A 16,228-nucleotide genomic window follows, 5' to 3' on the forward strand; every position below is an offset into this window, starting at 1 on the left:
CTATAAAACAGAAGCTGGAGGGTCAGAGTCAGAAAAACAGATGTGATGATGGAAATTGGGGGTGAGGTGATGTGGGGCCACAGGAGGTAGAAGAAGGCAAGGAGCCTTCCCTGGAGCTTCCAGAAGGGGTGAAGCCCTGCTGATGCCTTGACCTTGGCCCAGTGAAACTAATTTCAGATTTCCAACCTCTAGAACTATAAGACTGGAGTATGTCCCTACTCTTCTGTATGACACTAAGAAGAGCATCCAGGTCGAAGAAGCTTTGAATTGTGTAGGACGTAAACCTTGGTCACAGCTAGACCAGAAACCGTCCCCCAAGAGGACCCATGCTGCGATCTCAGTGGGCAGGCACTTCCCGCAGACAGGGCTAGAGCAGTGGAGCTGTGGGGCTGAGAGCCAAGGACAGCCTGGCATCCAGCTGGGTGGGCCCTGCTGTGGCTCGGTGGACTCTCAGCAGGTTGGGGGACAAGGTGCCATCAAGCTCCCCTTGCAGTTCTGGTTTTGGGTCAATCTCTTTTTCGGCAGGTTCTTCCCCTTTCCCAATCACTCTGCAACTTAAAATGAAGAAGCAGCAGAGGAAGGAAGCAGATAACAAAATAGGGACAGGAAGTGACAGTATTGAGGGCTGGAACTCCTAGGCCAGATGTCGGAAGACAAGGATCTGGATGTTCTGGGGCCAGGGAGACAGGTTCATCGGTCTGTTTGTCACTCAACCCCTTCTCTGCCTCCAGGTGAGTGGGGCTGGGACTAGTCACTTACTGAATCTTCCCTGGGTGGGGGAAAGAGGAGTACTTTTGTCTAGGAGAGCAATTTCAGGAGAGCAGGTAACATACAGGTTCCATGAAACTGCTACTACCTACCCTGGGCGGGAGGATATCGGGACTGTGGCTGGATATCGGCACTGCCAGGCACAGGGGTGGGGGACATTTTGTTAGCCCACTGTGTGTGTGTGTGTGTGTGTGTGTGTGTGTGTGTGTGTGTGTGGCATCAATTGCTAACATTATGCCAGGGTCTGTGCCTAGTACTTGACATCAGTGATCTCATTTATTCCTCACAACAGTCCTTAGGAGGCAGATGCCACCATCCTGATGGAGGAACTGGGAATTAGAGAGATGCCAGGTAGGGAGAGGTGTACTCTCCAAAGGAATGGGAGGTGAGGGGTAAGGGGACAACAGCCCAGCTTCCTACGAGAAGCAGAGTGAGGACAAGCCAGAGGCCAGGTGTTTGAGTGTGCAGGGCCTCAGAGGAGCAGACCCCAGATTCCCAAGAGGCCTGATGAGCTGGCACAACCTGTCATGGGGTTGGGGAGGGTGACTGGGGCAGCAGTAATGTGAGTGGCCAGGAGAATGAGCCACTGTAGGCAGAATTAGGGATGGCTTGGGTGTGCAGCCACCAATCACCTAGAATCCACCTTGGCATGTGCAGGCCAGAAGTGATTGTTGACAACCCACCAGAAGTTCCTGGCAGGTAGTCCTAGCTTTTGGCCTCGAGGAGCCAAACAAGGATGCCGAATTGGTCTTAAGCTGCACTGGAGAGCCTAGAATGAGGGATTTCAGTAAGATTTGAGGAACTATTATCTTTTTATATTTTTACCCAACTGAATAAATCCATGTTTTTTATCTTTTTACCCAACTGAATAAATCCATGCCAAACTGTTGGGGGAAGTCACATTGTAGAATTTGTGAAGACTCAGGGCTACTTAGTGAAACAGGTTCTGGTTGTAGACTTTGGCATCAAGGAATGAGACTCGACTGCCAAGTATGGCCATTCTGAGCAGCAATCTGTCTGGTTAAGGGGATGTTTACCCTGGAACCTGGAAATCCTGCTTTAGGAGCCACTTAGGCATCCAACACGGGGCCCTGATGAATGGCCTTGGGCGCCTGCTATGGAATACAAACTGAAGTTGGAAACTGCAAACTGGACACATAGTGACACGGATGAGGCTTAAGAATCCGGTGCTGAGTGAAAAAAGCAAAACCGGTATGAGACGGATGGCCCGAAACCCTGTGGTTTTAAACATATGCATACAGAGCAAGCATATGCACCTTATTGATCACACGAGGCAATGATGTCCACTGAAGGGCTGTCTTTGAGGAGTGTGAACAGGGGATGGAACTGAACACACCAAACAAAGAAGTGACAAGTTTGGTGGGTGGAGACGGGGGGGCACTTTCCTGGACCAATGAAGTCAACACACAGGACCTGAGGGAAACTCCAAGGACGAAACAAAGGTTTTCTGAAGACAGAAAACCCGACAAAGCATGTTGGGGCAGGGTTAGGAGAGAATGGTGTACACAGGTGTGGCGGTGGCTCAGAGGCAGGGGGCAAGTCTGCCAGTGCCAGGGTTGGGAGGGAAGGCTTTTTCCATGTCTTGAAGGAAGCTGAGGGGGTGTAGGTGCCCCCGCAGGTGGATGGGAGGCTGGATGGGCCTGAGATCACCGTGTGCACCAGCTGAGGCTGGAGGGAGCACTTGCAGTTTGGGTTCTGGAAGGCGTTTGCAATGGCTGGGGCACAGAATATGAGCTGTGGAGCACAGGGAGGGGCTGGAGGCCAGCCAGGAGCTGGGTCTGGTGTATCGCACTAGGATCTGGATTTGACCGTAGTTAAAGGGGAGATGGCGAAAGTTTGAAAGGAGGGAAACCACTGAATCAGATTTCAAAGCTTCCTCCTTTTCTTTCAAAAGCACCAGCAAAGTGTGTGTTCTTCACACGCTGGGCCTCCAGATTTGACACCCTTCAAGGACATCACACCTCTCTACTCCAAAGGCTCTATTTCTATGGTAGTTGGTTATTAGTGCTGGTGTTGGGGGGCCTTCCAGAGTTGGACAGGCCCCAGAAAAAATTTTCCTCAATTATTTAGGTTTTGACTCATATTATTCTTCATCTCCATGTTTTTATTTAGAGTTCACCTATTTTTCTTAGTTTTCAAAATGCATTTGTCATATGGTTATTTTATTTTTATTTTTTATTTTTTTCCAAGAAAACTCAGAATTTTCGTTTTCTTTTCTTTTTACTGATAATACCATCATATTTTTATTTTTTATTTATTTTTTAAATAAATTTATTTTTTATTGGTGTTCAATTTACCAACATACAGAATAACACCCAGTGCTCATCCCGTCAAGTGCCCCCCTCAGTGCCCGTCACCCATTCACTCCCACCCCCCGCCCTCCTCCCCTTCCACCACCCCTAGTTCGTTTCCCAGAGTTAGGAGTCTTTATGTTCTGTCTCCCTTTCTGATATTTCCCACACATTTCTTCTCCCTTCCCTTATATTCCCTTTCACTATTATTTATATTCCCCAAATGAATGAGAAGATATAATGTTTGTCTTTCTCCGATTGACTTACTTCACTCAGCATCATATGGTTATTTTATTTCCTAGAACTCTATATTGAGTGCCTCTCAAGAGGTGTGTGGATTTTTAAAAATAAAGTGAATCTTAGTAGAAGTAATTACGGGTAGCTTGTGCTCATTACTGCTTCATCCTTCCTTTGCTCAGGGCTGCCTATACAGGCAGGTGTCTAATTTTCTTTTCTCCTAGTTTTGGAGCTGAGCTTTCTGACTTTTCTCCTACATATGGGTCACTCATTGCTGAGAGCAGGGGAGAGGTCCAGACACCTGTCTCTAGGAGGCGACTCTCTTGCGTGGCACCATCTCCCCTGCCCGGGTCCCTTCATTTCCTGCTGCTAATGCTCTGAAAAGCCTGGTCTTCCCAGGCCCATGTGCTGTGCTCTGGATAAAGAATAAAGACATAGAACAGGGTGTAGGACAGAGGAGAGTAGCATTCTGAGACCCATCTCCCATCCGTATCCCTCACTTCCCACCCAGCCAGGTAGCCTCCTGCTTCTCTGTGTTCTCATTAAACAGCAATGACAACAACACAACAACAACAAAAAAGATCTTTCTTGGGATATAGTTTACATACCATGCAACTCTCCCATTTAAAGTATGCAATTCGATGTCTTTTGGCATACTCATCACTGCGCTTGATCTTAGAGCATCTTCATCATCTTCAAAAGGAAACCCTATACTTTCTAGCTATCATCTCTCCCTGCATCTCCCCAAGTGCTAAGCAACCACTACATACTTCTGTATTTATAGGTTTCCTTATTCTGGACTTTCCTATGAATGGGATCACATACTGTGTGGTCTTCAGTGACTGACTCCCTTCACTTTGCATAATGTTTTCAGATTCACCTTGCAGCAGGTTTCATTCTTTTTAATGGCTGAGTAATATTTCATTGTAAGGTTAGGTCACATTTTGTTTGTCCATTCATCTGTTGATAGGCCCTTGGGTTATTTCTACCTTTTGACTATTTTGAATAATGTTACTAGAAACCTTTGTGTCCCAGTTTTTGTGTGGACATACGTTTTCATTTCTCTTGGGTGTACACCTAGGAGTGGAATCACTGGGTCAGATGGTAACTCTATGTGGGATCCTTTGACGAATTTGTAGACTGTTTTCCAAAGTGGTTGCCCCATTTTCCTTTCCCACGAATGGGTGTATGGGTATTGTGACTTCTCGACATCCTTGCCAAGACTTACTATCTGACTTTTTGGTGCTAGCCATTCTAGTGGGTGTAAAGTAGTGACTCACCATGGTTTTGATTTGTATTCCTTGATGGCTGCATTTCCCTAATAATGTTGTCTGCGCTTGTCTTTGGACTGCCCCAGCTTCTACCCTAGAGTGGTGGAGCAGACAGTGATAAGATGAGCCTTGTCTTCTAGGAGCTCAGCTTCTTCCCCAAATGTACGTTGTTCCAGGTGCTCCTGACAATTGCTGGTGGGGCTGGGCAGGCCAGAGCCCTATGGGCCTCCTGTTGTCCCTAAGGAGAATGGCTCTGGGCATTGGGTTGACACCAGATGGTGGTTCCTATTTGTATAAGCCATGCTGTGGATTGTGCAGCCTGTGGCTCCGGGCATTGGTAAGAGGTTGGGGTGATGAAGGTGGGGAGGAAGCTGTGTTTCCTTTGGGAAGATGATCTTTGACTTCACAGCCACTAAGCTATTTGTCAGTTTCCTCCCTCCCCAAATCCCAAGGGATAACAAACCACACTGGGATTTGTGGACTTGATTTGATGATGTCTAGTTTCAGGACCTCTCTGTGCCTCCGTCTTCTTATATATAAAGTGGGGATAATGGTACCTGCCTTATAGCTTTGTTGTGAACTTGAATAATTTGGGTGAAGCTGATATCTATGTCTTTGAATATATGATTCTGATGTGTAAGTTGAATTGGAGGCAATATATAGCTGGTGGACAGACCAGATGAGAAGCTAGTCCTGGCCCAGGACTGTTCTAAAGATGTTTAACATTTACTGAGCAGTTGCTGCATTACAGGCACTGGGGCAAGTTCTTTACATTTGTTCACTCCTTTGTTTCCTATGAGGTAAGAATGGTTACTATTACTCTATTTTACAGATGGAGAAGCTGGGGATGAGAGTGATTTAGCAACATGCCCAAGGGCACATGGTTAGTATATAATGGAGATGGGACTCGAATCTGTGTGACTCCAGAACCTATGCTCTTCACCAACATTCTTATATTGAATTAGGTTAATGGTATACAAGCAGGTGGAGCTTCCTCATAGGAAGTTAGAAAGTTGGGTCTGGAGCTCAGGAGAGAGATGAGGTTAGAGGAAGAGATATGAGGTCAACCACATGGAAGTAGTGGTTGAGAGAGTTATGGGGAATCCTCATACCAGATCTTTAAGTAACCCAAAAGGGATAGCTGGTTAGGTCAAGCAAGCAGCCTTGGACAGGAAGAAGCATGAGAGACAGGGACAAAGTTTCTCTTCTGTTGAAGGTTTCATATTTTGGGATTGACTTTCATGAAGCCTTCAGGTATGATCCAAACATTATATTGCCATTAAATGAAGGAAAAATCGGCAGATTTCTCTAATTGTTCTTAGTCCATTCTCTAAAGTATCTGTTGCCACTCTTCCCCTTTTCCTAAGTAGTGCTTCAAATTAGGAAGTGGATAGGAGATGAAAAAGGAGGAAGGGAGAGACACAAAGGAGACTTGAGTAATTAGAAAGTGGATGCCCCAGGCTCTGTCACAAACACCTGGATTCCAGCTGGAACCTGGATTTGCTGGGGACACCAGCCAGAGAGACAGGACCATGTGGCTGTCCCTAGTTCTGCTCCTTCTCTACCTCTCAGGTGAGTGGGGCTGGGGCTTTGGGCACCTGGTATTGGAGAGGGTGGCATAGTGGGTAGGTCCGTCCTGGTTTCAAACCAGAGGTGAAGTCTCAGCAGAACCTGGAAAGGCACATCCATTCACCCATCTTTATATCCTTCTATCCAGTCAGACATTCATCTACAGATCTGATATATGCTTATTGAGCACCAGCTGTGTGCCAGGACCATTCTGGGTGCTATGTTTAAGAGCAACTTCTGCACTCAGGGACTCATGGCTGAATGAAGGAGTCAAGTCACTGTGATACAACATAGAACTTGCTGTAGAAGAGATTTATTCACACGATGTGGAAATGTACAACAGGTGCCCATAACACTGCTCTTGATCTGATACAAGTCCTCACTGAGGCTCTGCTGGATGTTGGTCTTGAAGGATGAATGAGTTGGCTGAGTGGAAAGTGGGAATAGCTTTTGCAAAAGTATGGATCTCTTCAAAGGTCATGGAAAGTTCAGGAATTAGCAATAGTTCTGTTCTGTTAGAGCTTAGTTTTAAAGGGGTTGGAAAGGTTTGTTAGAAGGAATTAATGAGAGGTCTAAGAAGACATCCTCATCATCCCCCTTAAGCCCTACCAGAACAAGGTGTGGTGCAGTCAGGCAAATAAAATTGTCCATTGAAGGTTGGAGTTTCAGAAGAGAAAGTCTTAAAAAAAAAAAAAGACATTAAACATGCATGAGAGCCCATTCTCTGAAGGAAGTAAGGTTAGGGTAAAAATTAGAGGGTATTCTTTATGTTTGTAGAATAATTTTTATGTTGGGCAAGACATAGAACATGCCCAACATAATGATAGACTGTTCCAGTATAGTGGTGTAAAGGCAGAGGTTTAAAGAAAGATGACCCCCTGGGTGACCCTGGCCAAAGCGTGATTTTATTCTCAGTAAAACAGAAGAATGGACAGGATGACCTTCAAGGTCCCGCAGGGCTCTCATAACTGAAATCTTAGAAGAACATCTAAAAGAGATGCATCTCATTACACATGACAGGTGCTCAAAATGTCTTAAATGAGAATGACCATGATAATGGGGATTTTCTCCCCCCCCCCCCTTTTTTTGGATAATGGGCTTTTTTCTGAATCACCATAATTAATGAAATGGGAACCCAAAGCAGTAGTGGCTAAAGCCAGCTTGTACCTGCTTACAAGAGCTGATTATGGCCTTATTTTTCCAACCCCATATCCAGTGACAGCATGTTGTTAGCCTGAAATCAGTCATAGTTAGAGTTTCTACAGCACAGAAACCGGGGAACACTACAACCTTGGCTTCTCCTTGACTTCTCTGCACTCCGCCTTGCTCCCTTCCCAAAGCCGGTTTTCTAGCACATCGCTGCTTCCTCACATCTGTTTGCTTAAATCTGATAAAATTGCCTAGCTTGGGTACAGTTAAACTGCAGCTGGAAACTTCTTCCCACCCCCTTCCAGTCCCACGGGGACTGGCTGATCTCTCCAGCCCTACAGGTTCACCTTTCCATCCATTCACAGCTAGGGTTCCTCTTGGGTCCAGATGAAAGCTTAGGAGTCACTTGTAAAGACTGAAAATTTTTTTTTCCATCCCAGCTCCTGGCTTAGCTCCTTCCTCTCTGTCCCAGCATTCTCCCACTCACCACACCCATCAGAATTCCAAACACCATTTGGAAAAATGTGATCACTTTACATTTATGGAGGGTTGTATGGCTAACCTGAGAAGGGAAGGGGGAAAGTTTGTAGAGAAAGAAGGTAAGGCCCCGGGATGATGATGGGGCTGGTGGTGGTCAGTTCATGCTCCAAACATGTGTCAAGAGGCCTGTAAGGGTCTCCTTGGGACCCAACCCTTCCCAGCAGTGTATTGCTCCTCCCTTGAGAGTGATTTGAATGAGAGCCAGGGGTTTACTTTTCCTCTTTTGAGAAAATGTGGAGAGCGGAGGATGCAAGAAGTGCTCAGAACAAGTTTGAGTTGCAGAAAACCTGAACGTAGAGCCTCGTTCCAAAGGAAAGTGGTTTTGAACATGAGCTAATCTCATGCCTGGCAAAGGCTAAGGACAGGGCAGGACAGCCAGCTCCCTCTGCTCCCTCTCCAGCTTTGTTCTGATTCTCCCTGTCTCCAAGGGCTGGGATCCCCATGTGGTTATTCAGTGTTTCTGGGCTCATAGGGAACAGGTCTCTATTCTTCTTGTTGGCCCTAGTCTCCAGACCCTCTGGTTTGGTCCTAAGCTCAGGTGTCCCTCCAAGTCCCCATCCCTGAGCCTGGGATCGTCCATACCTCCCTAGCAACTTTCCACTTGGGCTTCAGGCAGACAGCCCCTAAGGGGTTCCATTAAGAAGGAGTCCTGGGATGTGGCTTATGTTTTCCAGGCTCTTTGTCCTTGACGGGCCCCGACTCTGTGATGGGCACCTTGGGTGGCTCTCTGAGTGTGCAGTGTCGGTACGAAAAGAAATACCAGGAGTATAACAAATACTGGTGCCGAGGAAATTATGACATAACATGTGAGAATATTGTGGAGACCAAGGGAAAAGAGAAAGAAGAGAGGAGTGGCCGCGTGACCATCAGAGACCATGCAGATAACCTCACCTTTATAGTGACCATGGAGAACCTCACTGCAGATGATGCTGGATCCTACTGGTGTAAAATTCAGAAAATATGGCTCCTGGACATGTGGTCATATGACCCTTCAGTTCAGGTTAAGGTATCTGTTTTTGAAGGTAAGAGATCTTTTTACTCCATCAGTGGAGCTTACGGGATATGATTGAACGTGGGGACAAGGATGAGTGCCATGCTGAAGAGTGTCTCTGGGTCTTGTCTAGTCCTCAGGCCCAGTGGTGTTGGGAAGAGTCTGTGTTGAGGGCAGGGAGAGAGGCAGATGACTCTTCAGACTTGGCATGGGTGGGGGTGTGTAGTGGAAGGTACTCTCACTCTCATAGGGCCAGGGCCTCACTCTATTGCCTGGGAGGCCCCTCCATGCCAGACCAAGACTTTCCACTACGCTCTTTGAAAATCCGTACCAAAAGAGATAAACTCTTCATATATACGTCTTCAGCTTGCTCACAGAACATTCCCTCTACTATACTGTCCTGAAATTGGCCTCGCTTCCCTCATTTCAAGATATAGCCTTCTTGAGTGGAAGCGCTTTCTCCTACACCAATGTGCCATAGGGTGGTGAAGCCACGTCCAAATTCTCCCAGCCCTCTATCACAACTTCCAGCCTATCACTTCCCACCTGCTTCCTTTAACTTCTGTGTCACATGGCCACATGCATTCTCTACTTCTCCTTCCATTGGCGTCTAGGTTATTCCTTGACATCTCTAATCCCTGTCATCATTTTGGGAGTTTTTTAATGAGTAACTTGTCTCAGCTTCCAGGACCTTCTCAACTGCAGTGGCCTACATTTCCACTCTCCAGAATCTCACTCCATGGCAACATTGCACATCTTGCTGTCACCTCAAACTGGTCCACGTCCCGAACCCTACACTCAGACGTTATACTTTCAGACAACTTTCTGTGCATCAGCCTTCTCACATCCTCAGCCCTATTGGCCCTATTCTCAACCTCACATATGCCCCCAGTCCTTGGATCTCTCTTTCCATTCTCTCCCCATTTTTTGCCTAACCCACTTCTGCCCTGATGTCACTTCTTTCCTAAGCCAGGCCCCACTCTCATGCAAGACTACATTTTCTTCACTTACCATGCACTATTTCCCTACCCACGTCTCAAGACCTTCATCCCTGAATCCATCTTAAAATTAGGGTGAGCAACCATTGGGGTTTTCCTAGGACTGACAAGTTTCATGGGATGCAGTGCCTTCCATGCTAAAACTGGAAAAATCTCGGGCAACCTAGGGCAAATTGATCTCCTACCTAAAATCTATCTGCTGCGTTAACTGCTAAAGAAGACACAGATGGCGCCTATGGGTGTCAATACAAGTTCATGGTTTCTGATATGACTCTCCTGGTCTTTTACTTTACCAAGGGCGCACAGGATATCAGACATGAACTCTCTATTTCTTTTCTTCTCCCTCTACAAACTTCTGTGATGCCTGACCCATTCTTCCCCCTTTCCCTTCTAGGTTGAGGGCCCTTTCCCTCCACCTATTCAAGAACAATCATCCTGAGGTTGGCTCCTCACTCTGTAGCTCCTTGCTTCCCCATCCCCTTGAGCCACATTCCCTCATTGCTCTTCCTCCGTCAATTTCTTCACTCTCTCACCCCAGCCACGGAAAACACATTTTCTTGCATCCTAAAAATATCTTGTAATCCCCATGGCTTCCTCTAGGTGCCACCATTCTTCATCTCTCTCCTTTCTACTTGCCTGGAAGGTAGCTGAGGTCCAAGTCCTCTGCTCCTGCTCTACTTGATGGGGATCCCCCCTGTGCCCACTCTCTATCAACTTGAGTCCATCTACTTAGTTGCCTCTGTCCTGTGTGAGGGCAGGGATGGTGCCACAATCATCAGTGAATTCCCAACGGCAAAGACATCAAGAGCTGTGGTTGGATGAAATGTAGCCTGTCCTGGGAGTGCCAGGAAGGGCTAAGCCTCTGGGAGGCTTGATTTTTTGAGGAGATTATGAGGTTGGGGCAGATTGGACATGGGGACACAGATTGTATCAATAGTCTGGACATCTGAGATTTAGCCCCTCTTCAGCAGGGAGTTAAAATGGCCTTAGTTTCCATTTGAAGGGTGCTGTGAACCCCCTCCCACAGTCTCTTTGAGGCTTCTGGGCCACAGGCAGAGCCATCTTTTCCAGACTTGCCCCTGCCCCTTCTCCCTCTGGGGCTCCTCAGCTGGAGAAACCTATAAGAGACCCCTGCTCTCACTCTGGGTGGAGTCAGACTTGGAATGGAAAGAAAGATCTGGAGCTTATTAGAGGTGGCTCTTATGATCAATTCTGAAAAGTCTCATTTGGTCCCTGAGGAGCTCACTCCAGCCAGGAAGTGGCCTGGGGCTAGTTGCAGAGCATCTTTTGAGTCCCTTCTGCAAGTGGGCAGTTGTGTGTAGCACTGGATCCAAACAGGCACTTAGTGCATGGCTGGGGAGAGAGCGGCATCTGATGTGTGATTTGTCTCCAGCACCAAGTAAAACCACAGAGAGGACCACATGTGGAGCTGCATCTGCTGGCTTTCTGGGACCGAACACCAAGCAGAACCTCAGCACCGAGGAGGTGTTGACCTGCTCCGGGTAAGAAAAGGACTCAAAGCCTAGAGACCACAGACGAGGGGGTTCAGCAGCCTTATGGGACTTTGGTCGGGGCTGGCAACACACCATGACCACTTACCACTCTTACCTCACTGCTGGGTTTTCTTCCAGTTCTGGTCCCGATTTTTACATTCTCTGTGGCTGCATGGGGATTCCATGTGGAATGTATCACTTGTTTTGTGAACGCTCTCCCCCATGGGGCAGCTGCAGGGGAACAGGAGGCTGGTTCAGGTGGACATGTAGCCCCTCCCATGCCCACCGCTCCCCCTCTCCTTTCCCACCTGGTTCTGGACTCTGGGTGCTGGTTCTGTGACCCCAACTTGACCTTGCCTCCAAAGGTCTTTACTGTATCAGAGGAGCTGCTTGTAGGGAGTGGGGGAGTTGGGCTAGCTCTAGGCTATTCTCCTCCCAAAGATACCCAGAAAAGGCCCTGCAGGGCAGAGGACAAAAGTCAGGGCTTTATTTTTTATTTTTTTTTACAAGATTTTATTTATTTATTTATTTATTTATTTATTTATTTATTAAATTTTTTAAATTTATTTATGATAGTCACAGAGAGAGAGAGAGAGAGGCAGAGACACAGGCGGAGGGAGAAGCAGGCTCCATGCACTGGGAGCCCGATGTGGGATTCAATCCCGGGTCTCCAGGATCGCGCCCTGAGCCAAAGGCAGGCGCCAAACCGCTGCGCCACCCAGGGATCCCGATTTTATTTATTTATTCATGAAAGACACAAAGAGAGAGAGAGAGCTAGAGACACAGGCAAAGGGAGAAGCAGGCTCCATGCAGGGAGCCTGACATGGGACTCGATCCTGGGACTCCAGGATCACGCCCTGGACCAAAGGCAGGCGCTAAACTGCTGAGCCACCCAGGGATCCCCGAGTCAGGGCTTTAAAGTGAGAGTGGGGCTTTCAAGAAGTGAGTTGATAAGGAAAAATGTGAGAGGAAAGGACAGAGAGGAAGCTTCTGGAAAGCAGGCACTGCTTTCTCTTTGCCCTGTCACCTCTCCTTGGCAGGATTCTCATGATCAAGGGAGGGGAGGTGATGGGGCCCCAGAGAGGGGCTGCCTTGGCATGTATCCTTTCCAGGTTTGATGCAGAAACCTGGAAATAATATAGCTCTAGAGTCAAGGCACAGGTGGTGAAAGAAGGGTCCTGGGTTTCCCCCTGAGGCGCCAGTCATTTCCTGTCCCTATATCCCCCCACAGGTCCTTGCTCAGCAGTGTCCACTTCTTGCTCTTGGTCTTCCTGAAGCTGCCCCTGTTCTTGACATTGGTGGGTGCCGTCCTCTGGGTGAACAGGCCTCAGAAGGGCTGTGGAGGAAGTCAGCCTGATGAGAAAACCCCACAACATAGTGCATCGCTCCCAGGAATATAACCCTTCAGAGTGGACAAGAGAGACCTTCAGAATTCAGACTCCAGGGCAGGGGGGTAGCAGTGCCTGGATTCTGGAGACACCCAGGTCTTCTGGGAGTATGGTTCCCATGTTTCGAGGGAGAATCCTGGGTCTTAGAGGACACTTGCTCTGAGTCCTCAGATACAGGGAGGATGAGTCTCCTGGGCTCATGCTTGGGGTCCTTCTCTGCCCCAGATCCTGTAGGTCCTTGCCCTCATGCCTACTTCCCAAGGGCAAGAATTCTCTGGAAGTTGCTGGAAATCCTGACCCTTTATGCTTCTCCTTGCCACAAAAGCTTCTCAGCTAAGTGCTCTCCTGGACAATAACCACCTCCTTCCTGCAGCTCCAGAGGCTCCTTGAAGATTCACCCTTCACAGCCTCAGTCCTTGGGCTCACAGGGCTTCAAGCTCACGTATGTCCCTGTGATCAGGGAGTGTATGGCTGGGCTCAGCACATCTCTGCCTGAGCCAACCATGACTGAGAAACTTTAGGTTAAACTTCTGGGGCTGATTGGAACAGTAGTGGGAAGAGGCAATAGGTGCCCCTAACATCACTCCTGAAATTCCCCAATCTGGAGGGCCTCCTGTCCACAGAGTTGATGGACGGTCCACTTTAGTAGAAGTCTGGCTGAAGCCACATGCCAAGCTGGTGTTTTCCACAGGAGAAGCAGACATGGTTTTCCAAAGACAGGGTACAGGACACGGAAGTGAGGAGATACTTCCCCACATTGGAATGTCATGATGCCACAGCCACCATGAGGCACACCAGCCCCGGAAAGGGCTTGGTTGGTTTTGAATGCTTGTCAATGGCTCCTTAGCTTCCAGAAAACACTCTGAGCTCCTGAGCCCTGTGTCCATAGGCAGGGCTGCCACACATGGAACCTGAGCCCTGGCATGGCTTCCACAAGGGCAGGGCCACTCATGGCAGAGGAGAGCTGCAAGTGGCCCAGGACTCCACCGAAGAAGAAGTTCAACCAAAGAGGCATATATGGACCAAATAATAAAACAAAGACAGGCCGATGTAGGAAACACAATGGTGGGCAAGAGAGAAGCTTGTGATGCACTTTATTTTTTTTAAATTATTTTTAAGTATTTCAGTTTCTTCATCTTTCCATATAAATTTTAGAATAAGCTTGTCTTTATCTACCAAAACGATCTTGGAATTTTGATAGGAATTGTGTTAAACTTATAGATTTATATTGGGGGAATTGGCATTTTTACAATGTTGATTCTTCCAGTCCAAAAACATGGTACCTCTTGCAATTTATTTAAATATTCTTTGGCTTTGGTCACCAGTGTTGTATAAATTTAGTGTGTGGATGCTGCACATGTTCTGTTAGATTTATACCCAGGTGTATCTTGTCAAGCAAGTGTGACTAGCACTGTGTGTTTCAATTCGCTTTCTACATGCTTGTTGCTAATATAGAAATAGGATTGTGTGAGTCTTTATGTGTGTGTATATGTGTGTTGTGTTTGCGTGTGTGTGTGTGTGTGTGTGTGTGTGTGTGTGTATTGATCTTTTATCCTGTGACTTGTTAAACTCATTTATTAGTTCTAGCAGTTTGGCATTTTTTCCATAGATTCCTTGGGGTTTTCTACACAATTATGTCATCTGCACAGAGGGACAATTTTATTTCTTCCTTTCTAACCTGTGTGCTTTAATGGTGTCCTGGAAGCCCTAGGGAGCTGCTGGAAGATCTTACCTACTCTGGTGGCCATGTAGGACCTGCTGTTTTCTGGCATTTCTGTTTTTGAAAGAGAAACCAAAAGTGAAATTGTTCATGTTTACGTGTAAGCAACAAACTCCATTTAAAAAATATTCTAAAACAAGATATTGTGATCAAAACAAACATATTTGTAACTTCATGCAATTCATGCCTGCACTCTGTAATCTGTGAGTAAAGCAGAGAAATTGCAGAACTCCGTTGTGTCTGTCTGGTATTTACACTTGGGGCCATATGGTGCCCCCACCAGGCCTAGGAACTGACCTTTCAAGCACACAGATGGATTTGCAGGGACGCCATGGGGGCTGGCTCTGGGGCAGATCCACGTCTGTTCCCTGGCCTTCTGACTTGGGCCGGGTGCCTCAGACCATCCAGGCACCTTGTTCTATAATGTGAAGTGAAAGCACTAGATCAAGATTCTTCCATGTGGCAATTTTAACATGGGACTGCAAATTTCTTGACAGTCTTTATAAAGAGCTGGCGTTATGTCCCCTCCCCCTTGGGTCTAGGTAGGCTGTGGCTGCTGCAGCCAGTAGCCCAGAGCAGAGCTTTGCCAACTTTTTTTCCCTTATAATTATCCTCCTAACAAGCCTATTTACTCATTTTCTTTTCTTAGAAACGCCCCTCCCCATGCTATGGAATTTTAATACCAAAGATATACTTATATGCTTATGTTCTATCTATCAATTGATCCATCTATCAATTGATCATCTTGTATATATATCATTTTGTATATTAAAAAAGTATCATTTTTTCACCTTCCAAGAACCAGTGTTTGTCCCCATTGGAAGGCATGGATAGAGCATAGTGACAGAGACCCTGTGTGACTTCCAAGACCAGGCCAGAAGGAACCCTGTAGCTTCTTCTTCAGACTTTTGAAATGCTGGCTCTGGGAAGTCCCCCACTCAGAACCTGGTGGCCACATGGAGAAGTTACCTGTAAGGTCTCGGATCAAAGATCAGGACTGAGTACAGTCAGGGCTGTGACTCAGGGTCACCTGGGCTCATGATCCAGGTGCATAGGTGACAAGCTTCCAGATGACAGCAGCACTCAGCCATTTGAGTCCCCCCACCCCACCCATTAAGTCTTCTAAACTGAGGCCTCAGACGTGACGGGGCAGGGATAGGCCATCTCTATCTCAATCCACTGGGATTCCTGACCACAAAATCTGTGACATGACAAAGTGATCACTGTTTTATTCTATAAGGAAAATCTAAGCATAGATAACTGGACCGTTTGGGCTCTATCCGTTCTAGGGTCAAGCAAGATGGTAAGAGAAATGTGCTGCCTCTCCCGTGGGCCTCTCCCGGTGGGCTGTGAGGAGTTGCTGGCTGCTGCCAAGGGCCCCTGTGTGACTCAGCTCTGTGGCGGGGACAGCTGGGCAGGAGCTCCCACGTGGTAATATGCAGGCTGCTGGGCTTGAGGTCTTGCCCTTTCCTAACGGGCGACCCAGAACCATGTGGGCTGCAAGTGTCAGCATGTGGCAGAGCTGTTCCCCACCGGAAGTTCCCCACTGCAGCAGAACACCTCCCTGCCTCCCCACATCCACTTCTGCAATGCCCCCACCTCGTCAAAGGAAAGCTCTGGTCTAAAACCCACCAGCGCCTTTCCTAACAAATGGGCTCAAGGAGAGGAACAGAGCACCAGCAAAAGGCAGCCGGAGAACTTGCTTCAGAGGAAATAGTCCAAGACACAGAGCAGGGGGTCAGACAAGTCTACTTAGTCACAGAGGAATTATAGACAACACGACCTCACCAGG

General features: G+C 47.4%; 1 protein-coding gene across 2 annotated transcripts; it reads left to right on the forward strand.

The window, feature by feature from the left end:
- Window positions 1-341: 341 nt before the first annotated feature.
- On the forward strand, window positions 342-14,665 carry CD300E (CD300e molecule). 2 transcript variants are annotated; one of them, XM_072746682.1, is made up of 5 exons: window positions 615-731; window positions 5,421-6,160; window positions 8,521-8,868; window positions 11,229-11,337; window positions 12,560-14,665. In XM_072746682.1, the coding sequence occupies exons 2-5, from the start codon at window positions 6,040-6,042 to the stop codon at window positions 12,726-12,728; spliced, it is 747 nt and encodes a 248-aa protein (XP_072602783.1). In that variant the 5' UTR covers window positions 615-731; window positions 5,421-6,039; the 3' UTR covers window positions 12,729-14,665. The 2 variants fall into 2 exon arrangements, with proteins under 2 accessions (XP_025855475.2, XP_072602783.1); XM_025999690.2 differs by lacking the exon at window positions 5,421-6,160 and having other exon boundaries at window positions 342-731.
- The last annotated feature ends 1,563 nt before the right edge of the window (window positions 14,666-16,228 follow it).

The sequence above is a fragment of the Vulpes vulpes genome, chromosome 2 (genome assembly GCF_048418805.1).
Source record: "Vulpes vulpes isolate BD-2025 chromosome 2, VulVul3, whole genome shotgun sequence".
Lineage (NCBI taxonomy): Eukaryota > Metazoa > Chordata > Mammalia > Carnivora > Canidae > Vulpes > Vulpes vulpes.

Excerpts from the sequence above, each read along its gene's own strand:
- CD300E (XM_072746682.1), top strand. The coding sequence starts at position 6,040 with ATGCCCCAGGCTCTGTCACAAACACCTGGATTCCAGCTGGAACCTGGA. Across the intron at positions 8,869-11,228 it reads TAAGGTATCTGTTTTTGAAG|CACCAAGTAAAACCACAGAG; the intron begins GTAAGAGATCTT and ends ATTTGTCTCCAG. Across the intron at positions 11,338-12,559 it reads GAGGTGTTGACCTGCTCCGG|GTCCTTGCTCAGCAGTGTCC; the intron begins GTAAGAAAAGGA and ends ATCCCCCCACAG.